This window comes from Propithecus coquereli, unplaced genomic scaffold (assembly GCF_000956105.1).
Source record: "Propithecus coquereli isolate 6110/MARCELLA unplaced genomic scaffold, Pcoq_1.0 Scaffold51, whole genome shotgun sequence".
In the NCBI taxonomy this organism is placed as follows: Eukaryota; Metazoa; Chordata; class Mammalia; order Primates; family Indriidae; genus Propithecus; species Propithecus coquereli.
In genome coordinates, this window is record NW_012150952.1 from 2545213 (window position 1) to 2566905 (window position 21693).

The 21693-nt window shown below is 37.8% G+C and overlaps 1 protein-coding gene across 2 annotated transcripts in view; it reads right to left on the reverse strand.

Moving 5' to 3' along the window:
• The window catches only part of GAREM (GRB2 associated, regulator of MAPK1), a 235725-nt gene that overhangs the window by 19105 nt on the left and 194927 nt on the right, over nucleotides 1–21693 (reverse strand). For both annotated transcript variants that reach the window (XM_012656617.1, XM_012656616.1), the window contains exon 3: nucleotides 14125–14255. In XM_012656617.1, coding sequence (XP_012512071.1) covers nucleotides 14125–14255 — 131 coding nt within the window. The remainder of the gene's footprint in view (nucleotides 1–14124; nucleotides 14256–21693) is intronic.

Sequence of the window (21693 nt, forward strand, 5' to 3'; positions counted from 1 at the left end):
TCGAACTCCTGAGCTCAAACAATCCGCCTGCCTCGGCCTCCCAGAGAGCTAGGATTACAGGCGTGAGCCACCGCGCCCGGCCTTATATTTATTCTTATCTCTATCACTTTATGAAATTATGTCTCCCTACATACCACACTGAAGTTTACTTCATGTTTACCAGTATGAAAGGTAAAGCATGCATTCTGAATTTATTTATTTTTGTTTTAAGTATCTTTGATTATCATTCAAAAAAATTAAGTCAAAAAGAACTTTTTAAAAACTTAAAACTGAACGTAAATGGAAACAGATGAACCCAACTGTATTTCAAATCAATAAAATAACCACTCTGGGGACAGAGAAATAATCCAAGTAACTGGATTGCTGTCTTTGACCATATAATGCTGCAGGGGAAAAAAAGGCCAATAAATATTGTGCTCCTTCTAGATTTGTTTTCATAGGGATGTGGGGGGAATGATTCCGAGTCAAATTTATGTGTACTGGAAGACTGAATGAACAGTAAATGCATTGATGTTATGCATGTTATAGTTTACATTATGGAAGGAGAGACAGAAATATGGAATGGAGAAAGGCATGAAAGGCAAGAGAGAACTCCTTGGGGGTTGGATTGGAATCGGAACATCAAAATAAATAACATAATGATTATTACAATCTGTTGACTAAAACAGGAATGTCTAAGTTCATGCTGATAGCAAAAAGATGAACAAATGAAAAAAATGCATGAGGGAAAAGCTGACAAATGTGTGCAGGATTGGGAAATCATAATAATTTTGTAACTTTATTATTTATTACTATTAAACTTTATGCTATTATAACTTTACTACTATAGTAAAGATTGATTTATACAAGAATCATCAATGGATGCTCAATTTATAGAAGTTCGATGAAGAGCAGGTTATGTGCATGGTCTTAACGTGTCTTCCCCCAGAATGCTTATTAACTGCAAGGGGGAAAAAGTAACTATATAGTGGAGAAACTGGACAACACCTGGACCACGTGATCACATTTAATATCACCAAAGGCATACTGACGTTGCCCGCTTCTGAATGTGATTCCCTGAGAAGTTCATGACCTCACTTACGTAACATTCCAGCTAAAACTGCATTACCAAAATCTAATCATGAGGAAATATCAGATAAACCCAAACTGAGAAATAGTCTATAAAGTATCTGGCGTGTATTCTTAACAAAATGTCCATGCCATAAAAGACAAACGCTGAAGAACTGCTCCAGATTAAAGTGAAATAAAGAGAAATGAAAAGTAAATGCAATTACACTATTGGGCCTGCTGGCAAATTTGGAATAGGGACTGTAAATAAAAGTATTATCACTGTTAACTTTCCTGAATGTCCCGTCTTTACATAAGGAAATACCCTTATTCTTAGGAAATATACACTGATATATTAAGGCGTAAGGAGCATAATGTATTCAATTAACTCTCAAATGATTCAGAAAGAGCTAAGTCATATTATACATATGTATGTACGTGTGTTGGGGGGGCTGGAGGATGATAAAACAAATGTACCAAAATGGTAAAAGTTGGTGCATCTGACTAAAGTGTTCAGGGAATCCTCATATTATTCTTGCAACATTTCTTTAGAACTGAAATTTAATAATTAAAAGGTTAAAAAGAAAAGAAGTTTTCGATATTTTTGCCTGCTTATTTTTCCAGATGAACTTTAGACTCATTTTGTCCATGGTTGGCACTGATAATTTTATTTGAAGTGCATTAAACCTACATGGTGTTTTGGCGAAAAGTGACATCATTATAATAGCATTTCCAAATAGGCACAATGATAATCCTTATCATTTATTCAGATCTTTTATTTCCTTTATTAGCATTTAAGTTTGCCAACATTATCAATCCTTGAACTTGCTGTTGATTCGTAGTTGTTCAGTATGTTTTGTTGCTATTCTGTATGTGTAATATCTTGCTGTAATCGTTTCTGCAGTTGATTCTCTTGGGATTAGTAGGTGATTATATCTCATACACATGATGAAAATCTATCTTCATCTTTTCAATTTTCATCCCTTCTCTCCCATAACAGAGTGACAGTGGTGAGAGTGAGCATTTTTATGTTGTTTCAGGTTTGTCTTTCAATATAAAACTGTGAGAAATTTGTTGGCTTGAGATAAATATTCTTTATCATATAAGTAATGTGCCTTTCCTATTCCAATTTTGAAAAGTTTCTACAAAGAAATTTTTAAGAATTTTAATCAAATGCTGTTTCTGTATCCAATAAGATGGTCATATGTCTATTTTTAATTTTTTTGATATACTGATTTTATATAATAGATTCCAAAATATTGAAATAACTCTACAAGCTTTAAATAAGCTATATGATCATAGTACACTTAAGACAATATTGCATGATTCTCTGATAGCATTTCATCTATGACTTATATATCTTAGTCACAGGTGAGATTGGTCTACAGTCTTATTATGCTACCTTTATCAGATTTTGGCATCAGGCTTACATTAACCCTGAGATTAAATTCTTTCTTTTATGTTAATAAAAAAGTGTCTGGGTAAAGGGAATGACAATATTCACACTGCTTACTGAGTAGCGACCATCAGTATGTAATTAGAAAACTAGGAATAACGACCTTTGTAAATAATTTCCTATCTAGTATTCGAGGTAATCTCTGTAAAATTTTAATCTCTGGAATAAGCAATTTGTCAATCACCATTAGTATTATAAAAAACAAACAGCTCTGCTGTTTCCAGAATGAAGTGAATTTCTCTGTAGGAGTCCTTATAAGTACATAATGGACAGCGTACTATTCTTTTAACGGCAATTCATGCTGCTAAGGTTTAAAGTTCATTTTAGATGACTCAGATACATGTTGTTATTTTTTAACAAGACCTCAACTTAACTGTGTTTACTTTTATGACGAAAGTTATCAGAATTATCTCTCTTATTTTTTGAGACAGGGTCTTGCTGTATTACACGGGCTGGCCTTGAACTCACGGAATCCTCCCACCTCAGCCTCCCTAGTAGCTGGGACTACAGATGTGTGCCAACGTGCCAGGCTTGTGTTTTCTTTTAGACTTAGTATTCACCTGGCCCTAACATAGATACTAGGCTTCCAAATTGGAGTAAGCCTAGGAATTTAAACAAATAAATAAATTTTCAACTTTTTATTTGAAATAATTTCAGCTTTGCATAAAAGTTGCAAAGGTACTATGGACAGTTCCTGTATACCGTTCACCCAGCTTCTCCTATTCACATCTTACGTGACCATGAACATTGAGCAAAACTAAGAAATTAACAATGGTACAATACTATCACATAAACTATAAGCTTCATTAGGATTTCATCAGTTTCCCCCCCCCTTCCACTAATGTTCTTTTTCTGTATTAGGATCAAACCAGGATACCACATTGCCTTTAGTCCCCTGAGCTGTGAGTTTCTTGGTCTTGTTTTTATGACCTTGACAGCTTTGAAGAATACAGCCTAGTGTTTTTTTTTTTTAACGAGTTAATAAATCATTTATAAATGATGATGCTTGACCCATATGAGGGCTCCCTTTCTTTTCCTATAGCATTTGCAGCTTCAAGGTTTCAATTATTTTACTTTCTTAACTTTGGTCACCAAGAATTATTTGCTATTCATTTTAACTTTTGCTTTATCCTTAAGGATTTTACTTTCAACTAGCATCTAGTTAAACTTGCAACAACATAGATCAGGTCAGCACTACTGCCCATAGTCCAAATCTGGTCCATCATCTGATTTTGTAAATAAAGTTTTATCAGGACAATGCCACACCCATTCATTTTATACTATTAACTAAACTACAAGCTGAGTTTGAATCCTGCCTTTTCTGTTAAGTGACCTCAGACAAAGTGATTTACTGTTTTGAGCCTCAGGTTCCTCACCTGTAAAATGGAACACCACCATCTGTTTTGCAGGCTCAGTGAATATATGTAAATAACTGGCTACAGAGCTTGGCATATGGTGGGCTCTCAATAAACAGCGACCATTATTACTATTACTTTTATTAACAATAAAAACTATTTACTTCTTATAATTTTGTTTCACATTGCCTTTTCAGATCTCTGTATTTTCATGTTGATTTCTAAGTTTTCAAGCCCAAATCACTACTTCTAAGCATTATCCTTCTCTCTGTATTGAAGACTTGTTCAAGTTTTTATTGAATATGTTACACCAGAATAAAACTTAATGTCAGGATTACATAGTTATATCCCAAAGGAAGTGAACATATGGAAATGATTCAAAATAATAACATTTTAGAATAGACTAGTTTGCAAAACTCTCAGCTGCATAGCTATACTTCCTTTTTATTGGAACTTTGTGAAAAACTTGGCAGTTCACATATCTGGAGAAAGATGGAGACAGGGATGTTGAGGGAAAGGGTGCACATGAGATTTGAGAAACACACACACATACGCACACACACACGTTCACTCAGACAACAAACTATTTCCAGTTAATATACAGGGAGCCAACAACGGTGCTTCCCAAATGTGAAGGAATAACAAAGCGTATGTTTCTTTTTATCTCTTTAAATTTGACATTTACTATATTTTTCCTAATTTACCTTTATAAACAAATACCTTTTACAATGAATTATAGGTCTAGTGAAGTATCACACCGCAAATGAACTAAAAAAAGAATGTCTACTAGTTTGTGAGACACAAATTAGACAGTACATGTACAGATTAAACAGATCAAAGGTATCTTTACTAAATGCCACTATCTGGGCACATTCACAATAGTTTTGTCTACATTTTTATGTATGTGTATACTTCTTAAGTTACTCCTACTCCCAAACATAAAAATGCCTAACATGTGTGAGTACACTCTGTAATTCCATGCTTCCAACTCTGATGTCGTTACTAAGACTAGCAATTAGCCCTGCATAAATTATGAAAGTACTGACCCATTCTGTGGCTGCTATTAGTGACAGATGAAGACTCTCATAAGTAAATGCTCCTCCTTTAGAAGCTGAGCCAAATAGTCTCGTTAGGTTTCCAGATGTAATTTATTTGCATAATTTCTTTCCTTTTTAATTTTTTTTTTAAATAGCAAAAGAAACAATGCGTTCTGTCTAAGTGCTTTGGTATGTGTGCCTGGTTAATGTTTCCAGTTTCAATGTTTCCTGAGAGGAAGTAATTCGAAGTGTGTTATCTAAACAACTCTAATAGGTCTAACCCAGGAAACTATCAAGGTTGTACTTTTTACTGTTCATCATATTACTCAGAATTAATACCCCATGGTCAAGAAACATTTTAAAACACTGATATAAAATTTTTCACGCACACACACATTCATTCACTCTGAAGGTTCTGGCAATAGGAAATCTGTTCTTTAACAAAAGTTGCTCTAAAGATCAAACATGTAACAGAGGTTAAAATTCCAAGTCTTAAGTAAAAATCAGGATTGATCGGATTGATACATAGATTAACTAAATAATATTTGACTAATGTTGCACCATGATTCCTCAAATTCAGTTTTTAGAACTCTTTCCTTTGGGAAAATGGCAGAAAATGAGAAAGAAAGTACATTAAGAGTTAAGATAAATGTCAACCCTGAGTGTTGCTGTTTTCTTTTTTGAAACAAGCCAGGAAATAGGGCAAGAATGACAAGTACAATGGCAATGATTTAATTTGTGACGGCACAGCAGAGGGCTTGCCAACCAGTAGTTTTTTGGAGGAGGTCTCAAAACCTCAGAAGACAAAAAAAGCACTGAGCTGTCTTCAAACACTGAAATAATTAACCTCACAATTGTACCCAATTTATCATTCTGAATGAATCTTGAAAATAAATGACAGCTGACTCACCCGAAGGAAAACATGCAATTTTTAAAAAGTGGAATACAAAAATAAAAATTGGCTACATCGAAATCCATTCATTCTCACCTGCAGATGCCGTCTAAAAAAAAAAAAAGAAAAAAAAAGAAAAAAAAGAAATCCATTCAATCTTCATTTTTAAAATTCCTTTTTACATCTAACAAAATTCAGGTTGCATAGTAATCAATAATTTCTGACCTCTCTGGAATACAACCAAGAACAAGGCCATGAGCTAACCAAAAAGATGGGATGTCGCTGACATTAGGGATTATGGGAAAAGCCTATAAGGTCCTTAATTTAGTGTACTTAAGCCTATCTCATCAAAACTCTATCAGACATGGTTACCAATTTCCAGCCCACATCAGAAGAGAAGTAGAAATTAAAACCAGAAACAGGGACTGTTAAGGCAGGTATTCTAACAAACACAAGAGGCAACAAACAAATAAAAATTTAAAATGAGACTATAAAACACCAAATCCTCAGGGTTCAGAGTCTCTCCATATAAAGGCAAGAGTCATACTCATCTCAAGAGGTGCTGAGTGCTTCAAGAAAATACAGAACAGGAGGTGAAGGTACGTTTACAATCTGTTCAAGTACTCTTGTTGAGATGGTAGAAAAGTGTACTCTTAATATACTGAAAGGAAATTATAGTCATTTTGGACAGAATTTTGTTAAAATTCACAGGTACCCCAAAAGCTGGTGAGCTAGAATTACTTACGCTCTAAAGGCTCCAGAGAAGAGGTAGGAAATGGAGCAAGTGATCTCTAGTCATTTTGAAAAATCACAGGAAAAAACTGCCTCCCTGATGTTATTATAAACTTAAAACACAAAGAGGAGATTCCTTTTCTGAATTATGGAGACAGAAACTAGGAATGCTATTTTAAACTAGAAATGGTGGTTACAACTGAACTATACTCTGAAAACAAAACATAACAAGACAACAAGAAAAAACCCCAAAGAACACTAAATGTTTCAGTACTACTATCTTGTATTACTTTACAGGTCAATTACAGGATGGCCAATGTATGTAGAACAAAGTCTACCAATAAATTGTTTTTGCATTTTAAAAGACAAACATGATTAGAAAGATGGCAGAGCATAAATAATTAAGAGAAGAGCAGAATCACAGGCAGCCAAAAACCTCTCCATTAATGTATTTTCAAGGCGCTGTCTGTAGTTTGTTCTGTTAAAATGAATAAAGCAAGTAACAGGACATATGTTTAATTTGTTAACTATCACATCTATGGAAGTAAGACACAGTCTAACTGGTTAGCAGAGGGGGAAGGTCTTTATTCCTCAACACTTTTTCAGATGGCAACTTTAAAAAGGGTAACTATTAATAGTATGTTAAGATAAAAAGCATGCACGGATTGGCTCAAACCTACGACTTGAGAAAAAATTGGCTAATTTTCGGTAACCTGGAAGCCTTGGAAGAAATTCTAAGTTCTGTATCAAGTTGCACCAACCATATTAAACTTCAGAACTCGTGCTTATTTTATTCAGCAATGCATGTTAGCCCCTTCAGTGTATCTTTAACACTGCTTCAAACAACAGTGCAAGAACCTAACTCTAGTCTTTCTTCTCTATTATTACTGGTTAACACTTTAAAAATTCTAGGTTAATGCTTCACAGGGATATTTCTGAAAGAGTTCATTTTGGCACATGATATCTAATTAATTAGAAACTACATGGATGCTGACAGAAAACATCAAGATAAGTTGCGGGATTTTATTTTTTAAATACTGGCATCATACTCTGGTATGAATAAGATATAAAAAGGTGCATGTATAACATTCATAAAAGCTGCCAAATCCTGTGTGTCGGACCAAAAGTGTTTCAGAAATACAGGTAACAGAAGGATCTTGGCTACGTATTATACAACACTTAGTAATTATTAAACATGTTTATTTAAATTTTAAAAAGAAAACGAATTAAGTGTGTAAGCTATTGTGTCAAAGGGAAAGTATATTGTGATGACCTTCTTGGGCCTTATCTCAAATCCACAGAGGGAACGTGATGGAGCAGGAAAATGAAGGTGACTGGATTGAATTAGGAGACCTGGTTTCTACGTCAGGCTTTGCTGTTGAGTAGTTTTGTGGCTTTGTGTGAATCAATGAAGTTTCTTAGCTGTTCCTTAGTCTTCATATTTGTTAAAAGGAGGAGGATTAGGTGATGCCTAAGGGCCTTTCCAGATCTAAAATTTGATGATTATAAAAACTTAAAATCTGCAAACTTCCCAGTCCTATTGGATTATCTGTAGTATTTTATCATTTTACTCTTGGTTACATTTCTCCATATTGAGAAGCTCAGCTATTATTTAAGTTCTCTGAACCTTATATGATTTTTTTTCCAATTAAAAAAGGCGCCTCTGGGTATATTTACACAATGGAATACTATTCTGACTTTAAAAAGGGGAAAATTATATCATCTGCAGCAGTGTGGATGAACATGGAGAATATTATGCTAAGTGAAATAAGCCAGGCACAGGAAGACAAATACTGCATGGTCTCACTTATATGTGGAAATTTAAAAAATTTAGCTCACAGACACAGAGAGCAGGATGGGGAGTAGGGGGAGTAAGGGGAATGAGGAGATGTTGGTCAAAGGGTACATGTTTCAGTTAGATTAGGAGGAAAAAATACATATTAGAGGCAATGGATATGTTAATTAGCTTGAGTCAACCATTCCACATTGTATTCCTATATCACAGCATCACTTTATACCCAATAAATATATACAACTATGATTTGTCAAAAAAATCCTTCTCCCCATACTACAGCAGCTCTGTTGCTAGGCACCAACACTCCCACCCACAGCAGGTGCCAAAGCCAGTAATCAGAAGCTGATGTGCAGGTGACAGCGCTGTCAGCTCAGCTCCTACCCCAGACCACATGGTTTGGAAACTGTTCTGACGAAGTCTGGGTAAGCAGAGGCAGTGACTGTAATCCTCACGTCTGACTGCAATCTCACATTCCTGAGTGGGTCACTTTCCCTAGCTGAGACAATGCAAACTTGTTATTTTGCCTCTGGGGAAATCTATGTTGGAACAGCTGAAAGTGTGGATCTCACTAGCTGGAATGAAAACAGCAACATTATAGCATCCAGATTAGGGTATCTGGGCTCCCTCAGACTTGAGAGCAATAATTTTAATGTAGAAAGCTTTTCGGTTACATCAGCGAAGACAGGATGCCTCGGACCCAATGCCAAATCCAAGACTGCCCTTTCTTACCTCTCTTTCCACAACTGTCACAGTAAAGATAGAACTTAAATTGAAACTTAATTTGTTAGTCATTATTCTGATGACAGAAAATGCATGTGTTCACTGATTGCCCAATAAAGGAGAAAAAAAAAAAAAGAAAATGCATGTGTGGGAAAATTTCTCATCATTACTGGGCTGCATTTGAAAACCTGGAAGACATTTACAATAATTCACTAGGTACTGGTGTAATAAGTCTCCAAAAAAGTATTTGAAGTGAAGGAGGTATTTTGAAACAACAACAAAAAACAACTACTATGCACTGAGTTCTTAACAGTAAGACGCTGAATGTAAAGTATCAGATGAAATTAATCTGTGGTGGGAATTTTTTTTTTTAAATGTGAAAGTTAATTTTGTATGATTTTGTGTTCTGAATGAGCAACTGGTAAACTTTTTCTTACAGGTCCAGACAGTAATAATTTTAGGTTCTAAGAGGCATACAGACTCTGTTGTAGCTACTCAACTGTGCTATTGCACAAAAGCAGCCACAGACAGTATGTAAGCAAATGGACACGGCTTTGTTCCAATAAAACTTTATTTACAAAACAGGCAGCCTGTCCAGAGGCCACAGCTTGCCAATCTCCCACTAGATACTTGCAAAGGACTTGAGTGCATTACTTCACTTAATTCTCACAACAAATCTGTCAGGTGAGTAGCATCACCCCCATTTTGCAGGTGAAGACCGTGGGCTCAAGGGGTGATGTGATCTGCCCATGGTTGGAGTCAATGCCCAGAGCTGGGGTCTGAACTCAGCCCCAAAATCTGGAGCCTGAGCCACTACCCACTTCAATTTGCTCTTTAGATCACAGTGGCTTGCTTAAAGAGACAGAGCTCGAAAATTCTTAGTGCAACTGTTTTTATTATTATTATTATTTTTTTTTTTGAGACAGAGTCTGGCTCTGTTGCCCTGGCTAGAGTGCCATGGCATCAGCCTAGCTCACAGCAACCTCAAACTCCTGGGCTTAAGCAATCCTCCTGCCTCAGCCTCCCAAGTAGCTGGGACTACAGGCATGTGCCACCATGCCCGGCTAATTTTTTCTATATATATATATTTTTAGTTGTCCAGATAATTTCTTTCTATTTTTAGTCGAGACCGGGTCTCGCTCTCGCTCAGGCTGGTCTCGAACTCCCGACCTTGAGCGATCCGCCTGCCTCGGCCTCCCAGAGTGCTAGGATTACAGGCGTGAGCCACCGCGCCCGGCCTGTTTTTATTATTAAAAGGTAGAGAAATGGACCGTTATTTGGGATGGCCAACTCAGAAATAGAACATCTTCCAGCTTTGGAAGTAGACATGAGAATAGAGATGGTTGATAAAACTAAAAGAGACAACTGGGAGAGAGAAAAAAGCCTATTATAGGTAAAAAAACAAATCTGCAGGAAAGCAAGTGAACAAAAAGAATATTCTTGTCATGGAAACCAAAAATCAAATGGATAAAGGGAAAACATGAGAAAGAGGTAGGTGACACTGCTGTTCCAAACACACGGAATGACTGTAGCTTTGCAGGCACCGGAGGAGATGGACACAAATGATCAGCGAGAAGTAACCTGCCCGTGTAATACCCTTTTATTTTTTTGGCCCTCTCATCTCCTATCTTCTGTTCCTACCACCTTGGCTGCTCACCCAAATGGACATACGTAGATCTGAAAACTGAGCTGCTCCTGTTATTTCCTGTATTACTGCCTAAAGTTCAAGTTCAAGTGTTTCCCACACCCTACTACCACCTCCTATTTTGCACCTTACTTTCCCAGGGCTCAATCCACAACCTCCTCTCTTTTCTATCTAGTTTCTAGGTTAGGGATTCTCAACCCTGGCACTACTGACACTTTGGGCTGGATAATTCGTTGTTGGGGGGTCCTGTCCTGTGCACTGTAGAATTTTTAGCAGCATCACTGGCCTCTACCCACCAGATGCCAGTAATGTCCCCCACCCCACAGTCATGACCATCAAAACCATGTACAGATATTGCCAATGTTTCCTGAGGGACAAAAATCACTCCTGGTTGAAAACCACTGGTGTAGGTAAACTCGACTAGACCCATGGCTTTAAATGTCTTCCGGAAGATGATGAGCCTTAATGTACACTCCAAGCCTATATCTTTCTCCAAGCTCCAGACCTGTATATCCAACTGTCTTCTTGGTATCTCTACTTGGAGACAAGCACTGAGATACTGAAGATAGTATTTACTTACTGTCTGCTTCTCCTACTAGACTGTAATGTCCATGCAGTCAGGGACTCGGTATTCACTATTCACCCCCAGTGCCTAGATCACTGTTGGGCATATAGTAAGCACTCAACGTATATGTACCGGTAAAAAATTAAACACTTAATGCATGTGAATTCATTTCATGCAGTTAATCAATGATGGAGCAATCAGGCAGATAATTTTAAACACATCAAAATATCTTTTAAGGACACATTTTATTAAAGTTAAAAAGAATGCTTCATTTTAAAACAAACGTGTAAATAGCATTATCCATTAAATTTATTTAGTTAAAATTTTGCTACAGTTTGGGAAGAAAACTAGAACTAGTAGTACTCTTTCAATACTTTTGCTCTACTCCATATTCTTAATATGATTAATTTCAACTTGGACTTGTAATATATACATGAAAATATACATATGGATATTTATTGTAAATAATAATTGTGTCTTTTGACTATCATGATGCCAGACAGCTATCAATTCTTAACAGCAAGTGTTTTCTGCAATGGTTTATGCTTTTGTTCTAATTTATGCTATATTTGAAGTAGAGGGTAAAATTTTCTAAGGAGGTTTGATATTTTTCTTTTAAAAACTGCTTCCTGGATAACAGCCACATTTATGAGTAAACAGTACTGTTTTTGATTTTTTTCTCCCTCTCCGGGGGAAGTAATAACCAAATATCCAATTTTTTACCCTGTTTAGTTCTAACATAGACACTATAATCCAGTCTACTTTTAAAGAAGACCATGACTTCCAACATTTGTTTTTGGTCCAGGTAGTACCGTGACATTTTTTCCATAACTTTCCTCAGTTTATTTATTTACTGGGTGTTTATTCATTAAGCATGAAAACGTTTGTGTATTTCCTTATGTAAATTTCCTGATGTTCCTATAACAACCCTTTTCTGAATAGAACTGAATAATGTCTTAATGATTCATGCAAACTGGAGGTGATGGCATCTTAAAACTTTATAAGTAATAGACTAGAAATATTAAACATTTATGTCTGCACAGCATGGAACTCAACCCAAATCCAATTAGCTCTGTGGATGCTATAAGCTCACATTTCATACACTTATCTGTGCCTTTGAACTCTTAAATGACAACTCTATTAAACACACTTTAATGAATATACTCAGTCATGGTATTCTGTTTAAAAAAAAGAAAAAAGAACAAAGAACTCTATCAAAATGTATGAGTATCAGTATTATCCTTTAAATCATTGCTGATTTAATACAAATTCACCAAAAAAGCTGCTAGAGACATCTTTTAAAAATACTGTACATGAACAATATGTGCCAAAGATGGAATGCTGAGATTTAATACTAGAGAAAATCTTAAAAATCATAAAAAATTTTATTCTTGATTTCTTATCATTTATTAGCAAATTAAATGTTTTTAGAAAAGAGTTTAGAAAAGTATTAACTTTCCTTTCTAAACAACTCTGTTTCATTTAGATAATTCTAAATGTAAGTTTTAAGGAGAGATTTAAATCATATCAAGACATCAGTGGAATAGGATTTGATTAACTTCTGACCAATGAATCTTGGTGAGTTTAAAAACTAAGAACATGTGCTCACTAATTTTCAATGTAAAGGAATGCAAGTCATTTTAACAACTCATAAACTGGGGCCACTGAAAGAGTCAAAAATTGTAAATATTTTTGTACATAATTTACTTAATAAAGATTTTACAAAATCTCACCCATCTTAATAATAAAATGAAAGAGAGTAAGACCATAGCAGCTGTATTTTGGAACTGGAAGAAGAAATGATTTGGCTTAGCCAATAAAATGGGCAGAACCATTTCTCCAACAAGGAAGCTGTCTTGGGAATTTGCCGCCTTTCCTGAAGAGCGTGGGTGGAATGACTCACCCATAAAGGCACTGTTTCAATTCTTGGGCCAAGAGATCATGCAGTTTGTTTTGCACATAAAGTATATTTCTAAGAAACAGGAATCTCGACCCCTAAATCTTGAAATGTTCAGAGAACGTGACTTAGTTGGACTCTGGGCTGAAATGAAGTTAAACAGAAAATCCTTTCAATGTGAACACTTTCTAAAATGTTTTAGTGAGTGTTGCTGAAGAAAATGCAGTGGATTTGCAGGCAGTAAGACTGGACCTAGTTGGCGGCTTGCTTCTCTGGTCAGTCCCTCTTCAACAGCAAGTCTAGTCAAAGGAGCTTGTTCAACACGAAGAAGAGGACTGCACTGTCCCTTTAAGAATGCAGAACAAACGACGCACAGCGAACATGGGTTAGCTTTTCTCTGGGCACATTCTATCCATCAGTTTTTTCTACGTATACTGAAATAGTCCACAAAGAATGAATATATGCTGATTTCAAGCATGCTCTGGAAGCCTTTTCCTTCCTCCCTTCCTCCCTCCCTCCCCTCCCTTCTTTCCTTCCTTCCTCTTCCTTCCCTCCATTCCTTCCTGTTTCTTTCTCTCTCCTCTGTCTCTCTTCTTCTTCTTTTTTTTTTTTAATAAGTGTTTGGTCTGGTATTAGTTTCATCATATCCCTTTTGCTCCTAACAGTCAAGCATTACAGACAATCTGGCCAAACAACTGTTACATATTAGGGAATGAAGTCCAAATTTTAAAAAATCTTTTATCTGCCTTAACAGCTATAGTTGTGAACTGAGTTTTAAATTCTAACAAAAGGCAGTGCTAATAAATACAGCATGCTGTCAGGGAGTCCAGTCAGCTACAATGCGTACAGTTTTGCCATTGCCACTAACCCATTAAGAAGACGAAACTCTCCTTGGAGGCACAGATGAACACTTACTGTGGACATGCAGACTTGAAAGCAAAATTACTTTAGTGAGGATAAATATTTGGTTCTTTAAGAGCTACCTTCACATTGAATGTTATTTCCTCCATGACGTACACGCGTTCAGGAAATGCCTTAGCCACCTCCTCCACACTGTTGAAGTATTGCACTGGCTCCTTTATATCTCGGTCTTGTTCCAGCAGCTTGAATTGCCCTAAAACACATGATAAACGGAAAAGATGTGAGATGTTTACGCTGGACAGGTGTCCCCATGGCAACAGCATCCTCTTCCTTTTTTACTCCAGCCCTTTTTTGTCAAAGATTCCTGTTTGTCATCATTAAAAAAAAAAAAGTTATCATGGCAGGTTTCATTAAACTAGAATATATATACACATATATATTATAAAATAAGCTTAAAAGTAAAAACATTTTTTTTTCTTTTTTGTTCACATTTAGAGTTTATTATCAGAGGTCCAAAATCAAACTGAATGGATGCTCGTCATTTGGTCGCAAAGTGCAAACTTACTCTGTTATGAATGGTTGCTCATTTTGTTTTTAATGCTAAGTTACCTCATCATTTGGTTATAATAACACCCACGCATATTACATTCTAAAACCAAGGCTTAGGAGCCTGGGGAAACTTTTAAGCTTTAGTATTTAAAATTTTTGCAAACAGAACAAAATAATACAGTGGACGCTTGGCTTCCACAGAATGACCACTCTTGGTTTCAACAATACCTGGGCAATGTCAAGAGCTCAAGAACTGCTCTAATGTGTGATGTTGCCAGGGCACAAGCTCACGAGCTGCTGTAACACGTGAAGCAGCAGCAGAGAGGCTGGGCTGTGGGGTGAGCCTCCTTTTAACGGCTGAGCCCCGCCAGCCCCTCTGCATCCAGAGCTCCACGTGGCTTCTTTCTTTCCTTTTTATTGCTGTGTATGACGTTCATGTGAGTAGACTACATTGTCACGGCACTCACAGTTTGGGGGATTTGTGAAGAATAAAATGTATTCCTAAAAATGTCAAGATCTATCATGCTGTTTGTACAGTTTCAGCATTTGTGACACTGCTGCTCCATTCTAGAGGAGTTGTTTTCAGTTCAGAAGAAAAGATCATATGTAATCAAGTCAAGGACACAGTGCTTCTCAGTAGCTGTTTTCTGAATCCTGTTTATAGGGTAATTAATACTTGAGAAACTTAAAAAGGAACTAAAAACTATCATGAGGCAGATCTCTCAGGCAGAAACAGGAAAACTTTCATTCATATTCTTAACACATTTTTTTTTAGCAACTACTAGGCAGAGGCACTATTCTAGATGCTGGAGATGCATCAACAAACAGAATGGACAAAAATCTCCGTCCTCCCAAAGCTTACATTCCAGGGGGAGATGGATAATAAATACAATAAATGAGCAAGTGTGTAAGATGTCAGAAGGTGAGAAGTGCTATCAAAAATAGGGCAGGGTGAGGGGGACGGAGAGTGCAGGGGACCAGAGTTACTATTGCTGACAAGGTGATCTTTGGTGTAGGTGAGGGAGAGACGTGCTAGGTAGCTGGGGGTGGAGGTCTCAGAATTTAAACCTGGGCAACGGCTTGTGCAAAAACCTTCAGGTTGGCGGGGGAGGGTTCCTGCCTGGCAAACTGCCAGTGTGGTTGGAGTGGGGTAAGGGGGAAGAGGGAAGAGAAAGAAAGAGTGGTAACAGGTGGTCAGATTGTGTACGGCTTTTAAAGAATTAGAGCTCTTCACCGGAGAGGAACGGATATAAGTGGAGAAGAGGTGATGTAACCAATGCCACAGAAAGATCTCTCTGGCTGCCGTGTTGTGAAGAGTTGAAAGGTGCAAGGTGTAGAGGCAGAGATCCAGGTAGGAGGCTCCTCCAGTAGTTCAGGAAGGACATGTCAGGGGTTGGGAAGTGGCGAGAAAACATTAGGAATCTGGCCTGAGCAACCGAAGGAACAGAGCTGCCACTGACAGCAACTGGGCAGGTTTGGAGGCAGGACCAGGAGCTCAGGCTGGACGGTTAAGTGTGAGATATCCACTGGACATGCAAACGGAGCTATCCAAAAAGTTCTTAGATGAACATGTAAGTGTGGAGGCCAGGAAAGAAGTCTGGCTAGAAATGATAAATCTGAGAGTCACCACTATACAGATGCTATTTAATACCACGACACTTTGATGAAGATGACCTCAGGCTTGAGTGTGGACAGAGGTGAGGTCTAAGTCAGAGCCCCGGAGGCTGAGGAGAAATGGCAAGGGCAGTGAGAGGAAAACCAAGAGCAGGTGCAGTCTAGAAGCCAGGTGGGTTGACTCCTCCCAGGAGGAGGGAGCGGGTGCCAAATACTGCCGACAGGACAGTGAAACAAGGACTGAGAACTGTAAATTCAGCAACTTGTACTTAAGTGGGGACTCTGAGCTGGCCTAAAAACCTGAATGAACTGGATTCAAGAGAGACAGAGAAGGGAGAAACCGGAAATAATAAGAATGGACACAGGTGATATTTTGGGAGTTTTGCTATAAAACAGGGAAGAAGAGATATGGAACAGTGGCTACCAGGAGGCAGTGGAAGTGGGATCTAGGAGTGTTGCTGTTTCCCTCGCTATGAGGGGAGAAGTAACAGCGTGCTCAGATGCTAACGGGAGTGCCCAGCAGAGAGGGACAAGCTAACGACAGGAGGAATGACTGACACATGGGCAGTTCGTCTCCAGCCATAAGAGACGCCCCAGCAGGAGCTGGTGGAAGCTCCCATTTATTGCTCCAATTTTTCCAGCCAAAGTTGGAAGGCAGGTATTAGTTGAGAATAAGGTTGAAAGAGGAGGGGTTGGAGGGTTAAAGAGGTAAAGACTGTGGGGAAAAAAAAAGTCCAAAGAGAGTGAATAACATAACGTGACTACTGGGCAGCCTTAAGTTCCCACATGAGGTTTATGATCATGAATGAAAAGTAAAACCACATGGATGGAACTGGAGAACATTATGTTAAGTGAAATAAGCCAAGTACAGAAAGACAAATCTCACATGTTCACACTCATGTGGGAGCTAAACATTAAAAACAATTGATCTCATGGAGACAGAGAGAATGATGGTTACCAGAGGCTGGGAAGCGTAGTGGGGAGGGGGGGATAAAGTGGGGATGGTTAATGGGTGCAAAAATATAGTTTAGATAGTTAGAATGAACAATGTTTGACAGCACAACAAGGTTTCTATAATCAACAAGTTAGGGTAGACTTTAAAATAACTACAAGAGTGGAATTGGAATGTTCCTAACACAAAGAAATGTTAAATGTCTGAGGTGATGGATACCCCAATTACCCTGATTTGATTAATTCACATTGTATACCTGTATCAAAACATCACCTGTACCCTATAAAGATATACAACTATTAGGTACCCATAATAACTATTAATAAAAATTAAAAAAAAAATTAAAAATCCCCAAAAGTGAAACCAGAGAGTGTGGTTGTGCTTTCGTCCAGCCAGGGTCACACACCCAGGGGCTGGCACAAAGTAGGCAGAGAGCTGGATTCGGCCAGGGCTAGAACTGCTGAGTGAGTATGAGCAGTGCGAGGGGCAATGGAGCCGGCACGTAGGCAAGGCAATGAACACGCCACCTGGCCATGGACCCTGAACTGCGTAAAGACGGACACAAGATCTTGGGTGAGAGGAAAGAGGGGCAGTGAAGAAAGTAGTGGGATCAAAGTATGGTGGGCTCTGATGAGGATGATTTTTGGAGCCTGGAGGGAGTGAGCTCAAAAGCCAGGCAGCAGGGTGAGATCAGTGCACGCACCTGAGACAACGGAGGGACACAGCTGTTGGTGATGACGTGGTCTAGGGGGTGACCATTCGCGCTGAAGGCTGAGGGGGTGAGTGGCTGAAGGAACTGAGAAGCCAGGGGTGTTAGAAGGATCATATCCCCATGGGAAATGCCCACGCATGGGGAAAGGCGTATTGCTGGAGAGAATAACAGGGAGTCAGGAGCTACAATTATGGAGCCGCGAGGCAGGAATCCTAGGTTTGGCAGGTAACTAACAACACAGCAGTGGCTGATACTGTCTGATGATAAGATGTTCAGAGCTCAAAGTTTTTAGGGAAGAGAGAAGTGGAATGGAAACGGTGATGATGAAGTAAAAAAGAGCACTTACACCCCTCTACTTTGGGGCAAAAATAGAGCTGCCACCTGAGAGGGCGTCAGGGGACGCAGTACTCCCATAGCATATCCATGTTTGGGTTTAACAAGATAAAAGTAGTGTCAGAGAAGAGGCTAGGCATAGAGGGGTTTTGCTGGTGATGGGCCATGAGGGCGGAGCTTTCAGGAGTTAAGGGGTAGGTGATAAGGACAAGACAGAGGATGCACCTAGGCATGACAAAACAGCTCATATGCCATGTAGGGATATTCAGGGGTAGGAATAACACATTTGAAAATACAGTAGGAATGTTAGATTATATGCTATTCACAAAAAGTAACAGAACTTTTTTTTTTTAGAGACAGGGTCATGCCTGTCACCCTGGCTGGAATGCAGTGATGGGATCATAGCTCACTGCAGCCTTGAACTCCTGTGCTCAAGTGATCCTTCTACCTCAGCCTTCTGAGTAGCTGGGACCCCAGGCATGCGCCACCATGCCCGGCTAATTTTTCCTTATTTTTTGTAGAAACAGGGGCCTCATTATATTGCCCAGGCGGGTCTTGAACTCCTGGCCTCGAGCAATCGATCCTCTTGCCAGGACCTCCCAAAGTGTGGGGATTACAGGTGTGAACCACCACGCTTGGCTGAATAACAAAACTTTTTTAAAAATCAAAAAGATTATGGCAACTTCAAAGTAATACTCAAATTCTGTCACCACAGCAAATTAAATGTTGCCTCTAATCTTACCTAGTCCATGTAGAAATTCTTAACAATTATAGTATATCTACAATTTTATACTCTGGTATAGCTGAGCATTTCCCCGCACAACTAGACTTAGAATGCTTGCATAGCATTTCATAATGCATTTAACTATTTTTCCACTCTTATATGATTAGTCTGAGTTAGGCCGATGGTTAATTTAAACGCAAACTCTGTCACTTTCGAGTTTTATGGTACTGGCAAATTACAAGCCTTTCCTCACCTGTAAAATGGGGACACTTCAAAGGGCAGCTGTGAGGATTAAATGAGATGATGCATCTAAAGTACTTAGCACAAGTAACCGTTCAACAACTCTCAGCTTCCTTTCCTCTTCTCAAGATGCACAGAGATTTTTCTTTTTGGTTCACTTTTTAAAGGATAAATTTTCCAAAGTAGGATTATCAGATCAAAGGATATCACACAATTCTTTGCATTTAACATGCATGGCTGTATTGCCTTCCAAAATATCGGGACCAATCTGTATTTCCACCAATGGCCCATGTACATCCCAGCTGGATCACAATCTTGCCAGCACTGAGTGTTTTTTAAATTTGGTAATTCAATGGTTATTAAACAGAATCTCTTTTCTGTATTAATCTGTATTTCTTTAAAGATCGGTGAAGTTAAACATTTGAATTTTTCTTGTACAAACAAGTGAATGTATACATTTATAATAAATATATTTGCTACAATCTCAATTTTTACCTTCTAGAGACATATATCTAAGAGCCACTTAAAATGTGGCTAGTCTGAACTGATATGGTCCGTAAGTATAAAACAGACACCAATTTAAAAGACTTAATGCCAAAAAAGAATATAAAATATCTTGTTATACTGAATTTAGCTAAATTGTGATTTATATTTTCTCATTTGTTAGAAAAATAAGAACTTGTAGATTTTGCACCTGAACACAATTCAAGCTTTCTATCATTAAGCCAGGTATAGTTCATGAAAACCTGCTAACGATATCATCTTTTCAAGAGGATGAAATAATGTAATTTATTTTAAATTTGTGATCAATACATTAGAAAATTTTCCTTAGATGGGGGGATTTGTATGTATGCCATACACTCATTAAGTAGTCTGTGATGCTTAATCACTGAGTTAAGAGATCTCCTGAAAGCTACATGCCTGTATTAATTTCCATTCTATCCCTTCAGAAATGCATTCATAGGCCAAAGATGTACCACTGCACCCCAATACATCAAACATTACCCTACAGACTAGTGCTACATAAGTGCTCAGTAGCCACATGTGGCTAGTGGTTGCCGCATTAGACAGTGCAGGTCTAGAATATCTCTGCATTCTCTTACTGTTCAAGTCCTTGAAGGAATATTATGTGACAGAGTCCTCTTAGGGAAAAAATATGCCTACTGACAAGGCAGAATGTTTCTTCTTATGAAATAAGAGTTTTAGAACTCCTATTTCCTTTTTTGCTCTGTTTGCTATGATATTTTGGTTCGAGTAACAGTCTGGGGTTTCTTCATTTAACTACCTTTACCCTTTTTCTCCCAACTTAGGTTCTTGTTCTTTAAGTGTTCTTAATTATTTTTCTATTGTGTCTGTGATCTTCAACTATTAGCAGCTTCAAACATACTTCGGCATATGGACCAAATGAATAATCAAATTTGGTGTGGCCATGGTGTCGGTATTAAGCTGCATGGTTCACCTGCGTTTGTCATCATGTTGGACAGGAAGAATTCAGAATCACATACACGTGGAGCACTTGTAAGAAACTGTACTGAGAATGATTAACATACACAGATGAGAGAATAAGAAAAAAATTAAGTAACAGTTAACTATGACCAAAGGTTACAACTTTTAACATTTAAGCATACCGTATACCAGATAAAGAGTCTTTTCATTCTTTTAACTGTTGAGTGAATACCCAACAGTCAGTTAACTAACTTCTCTGTCTCCTCTTTTCCATAATTTTTCTGTACTGTCCTGGGAGATTTTAGTTTACGTCTTTATCTGTGGACATGTACTATTATATTTTAAATGTTCTCCTCTGATATGTTAAATTATTGAAAGCCAAATACTTCTTACTTTGTATTTCTTATATCCCATAAATGCCTTTAAAATCTAAATAGCTGAAACCTATCAAATGTTTACTTACTGTAATGTTTAAACACTGGGTCACAGTACATATGTGACTTCCTATTGCAGGGGTTGGCAAATTTGTTCTGTAAATATTTTAGGCTTTGTGGGTTAAATGGTCTCTATTCACAACTACTCATCTCTGGCGACATAGGGCAAAAGCAGCCATAGACAATACGCAAACAGATGACGGCAGCTGGGTTCCAAAAGTCTTTATTTACAAAAACAGGCCACAGTGTGCTGACCTCTGTCCTGTTGGAAGGAATGGAAAGTATAGATCAGGACAGTGGCAAGACAAGACACTGGAAGTGAAAATGATCAGTCTTTTTATTCCATGCTACTAAATAGTCACATCAATGGTCTCTTAAAAGGTACCTGAAACCACATCCTAAGCTGCTCATGTTTGTCTCAGAATGGCAGTTTTCCCTTTAAATAGGAATCTAAAATCAACAAGTGTAAGCTGTAGAAGTGGACTTGTATTAGGAGAATAATGCAAATAACCAGCAAACATGAATGTCCACATTTTCTCACTGTGTTGTGTAAGACCAAATTTCTACAAACTTTTACTTAGCTCCTTTCTTTAAAAAAAAAAGAAATAGCATATGTATACCATGGAGTACTATTCAGCTTTAAGAAACAATGGTGATATAGCACCTCTTGTATACTCCTGGATAGAG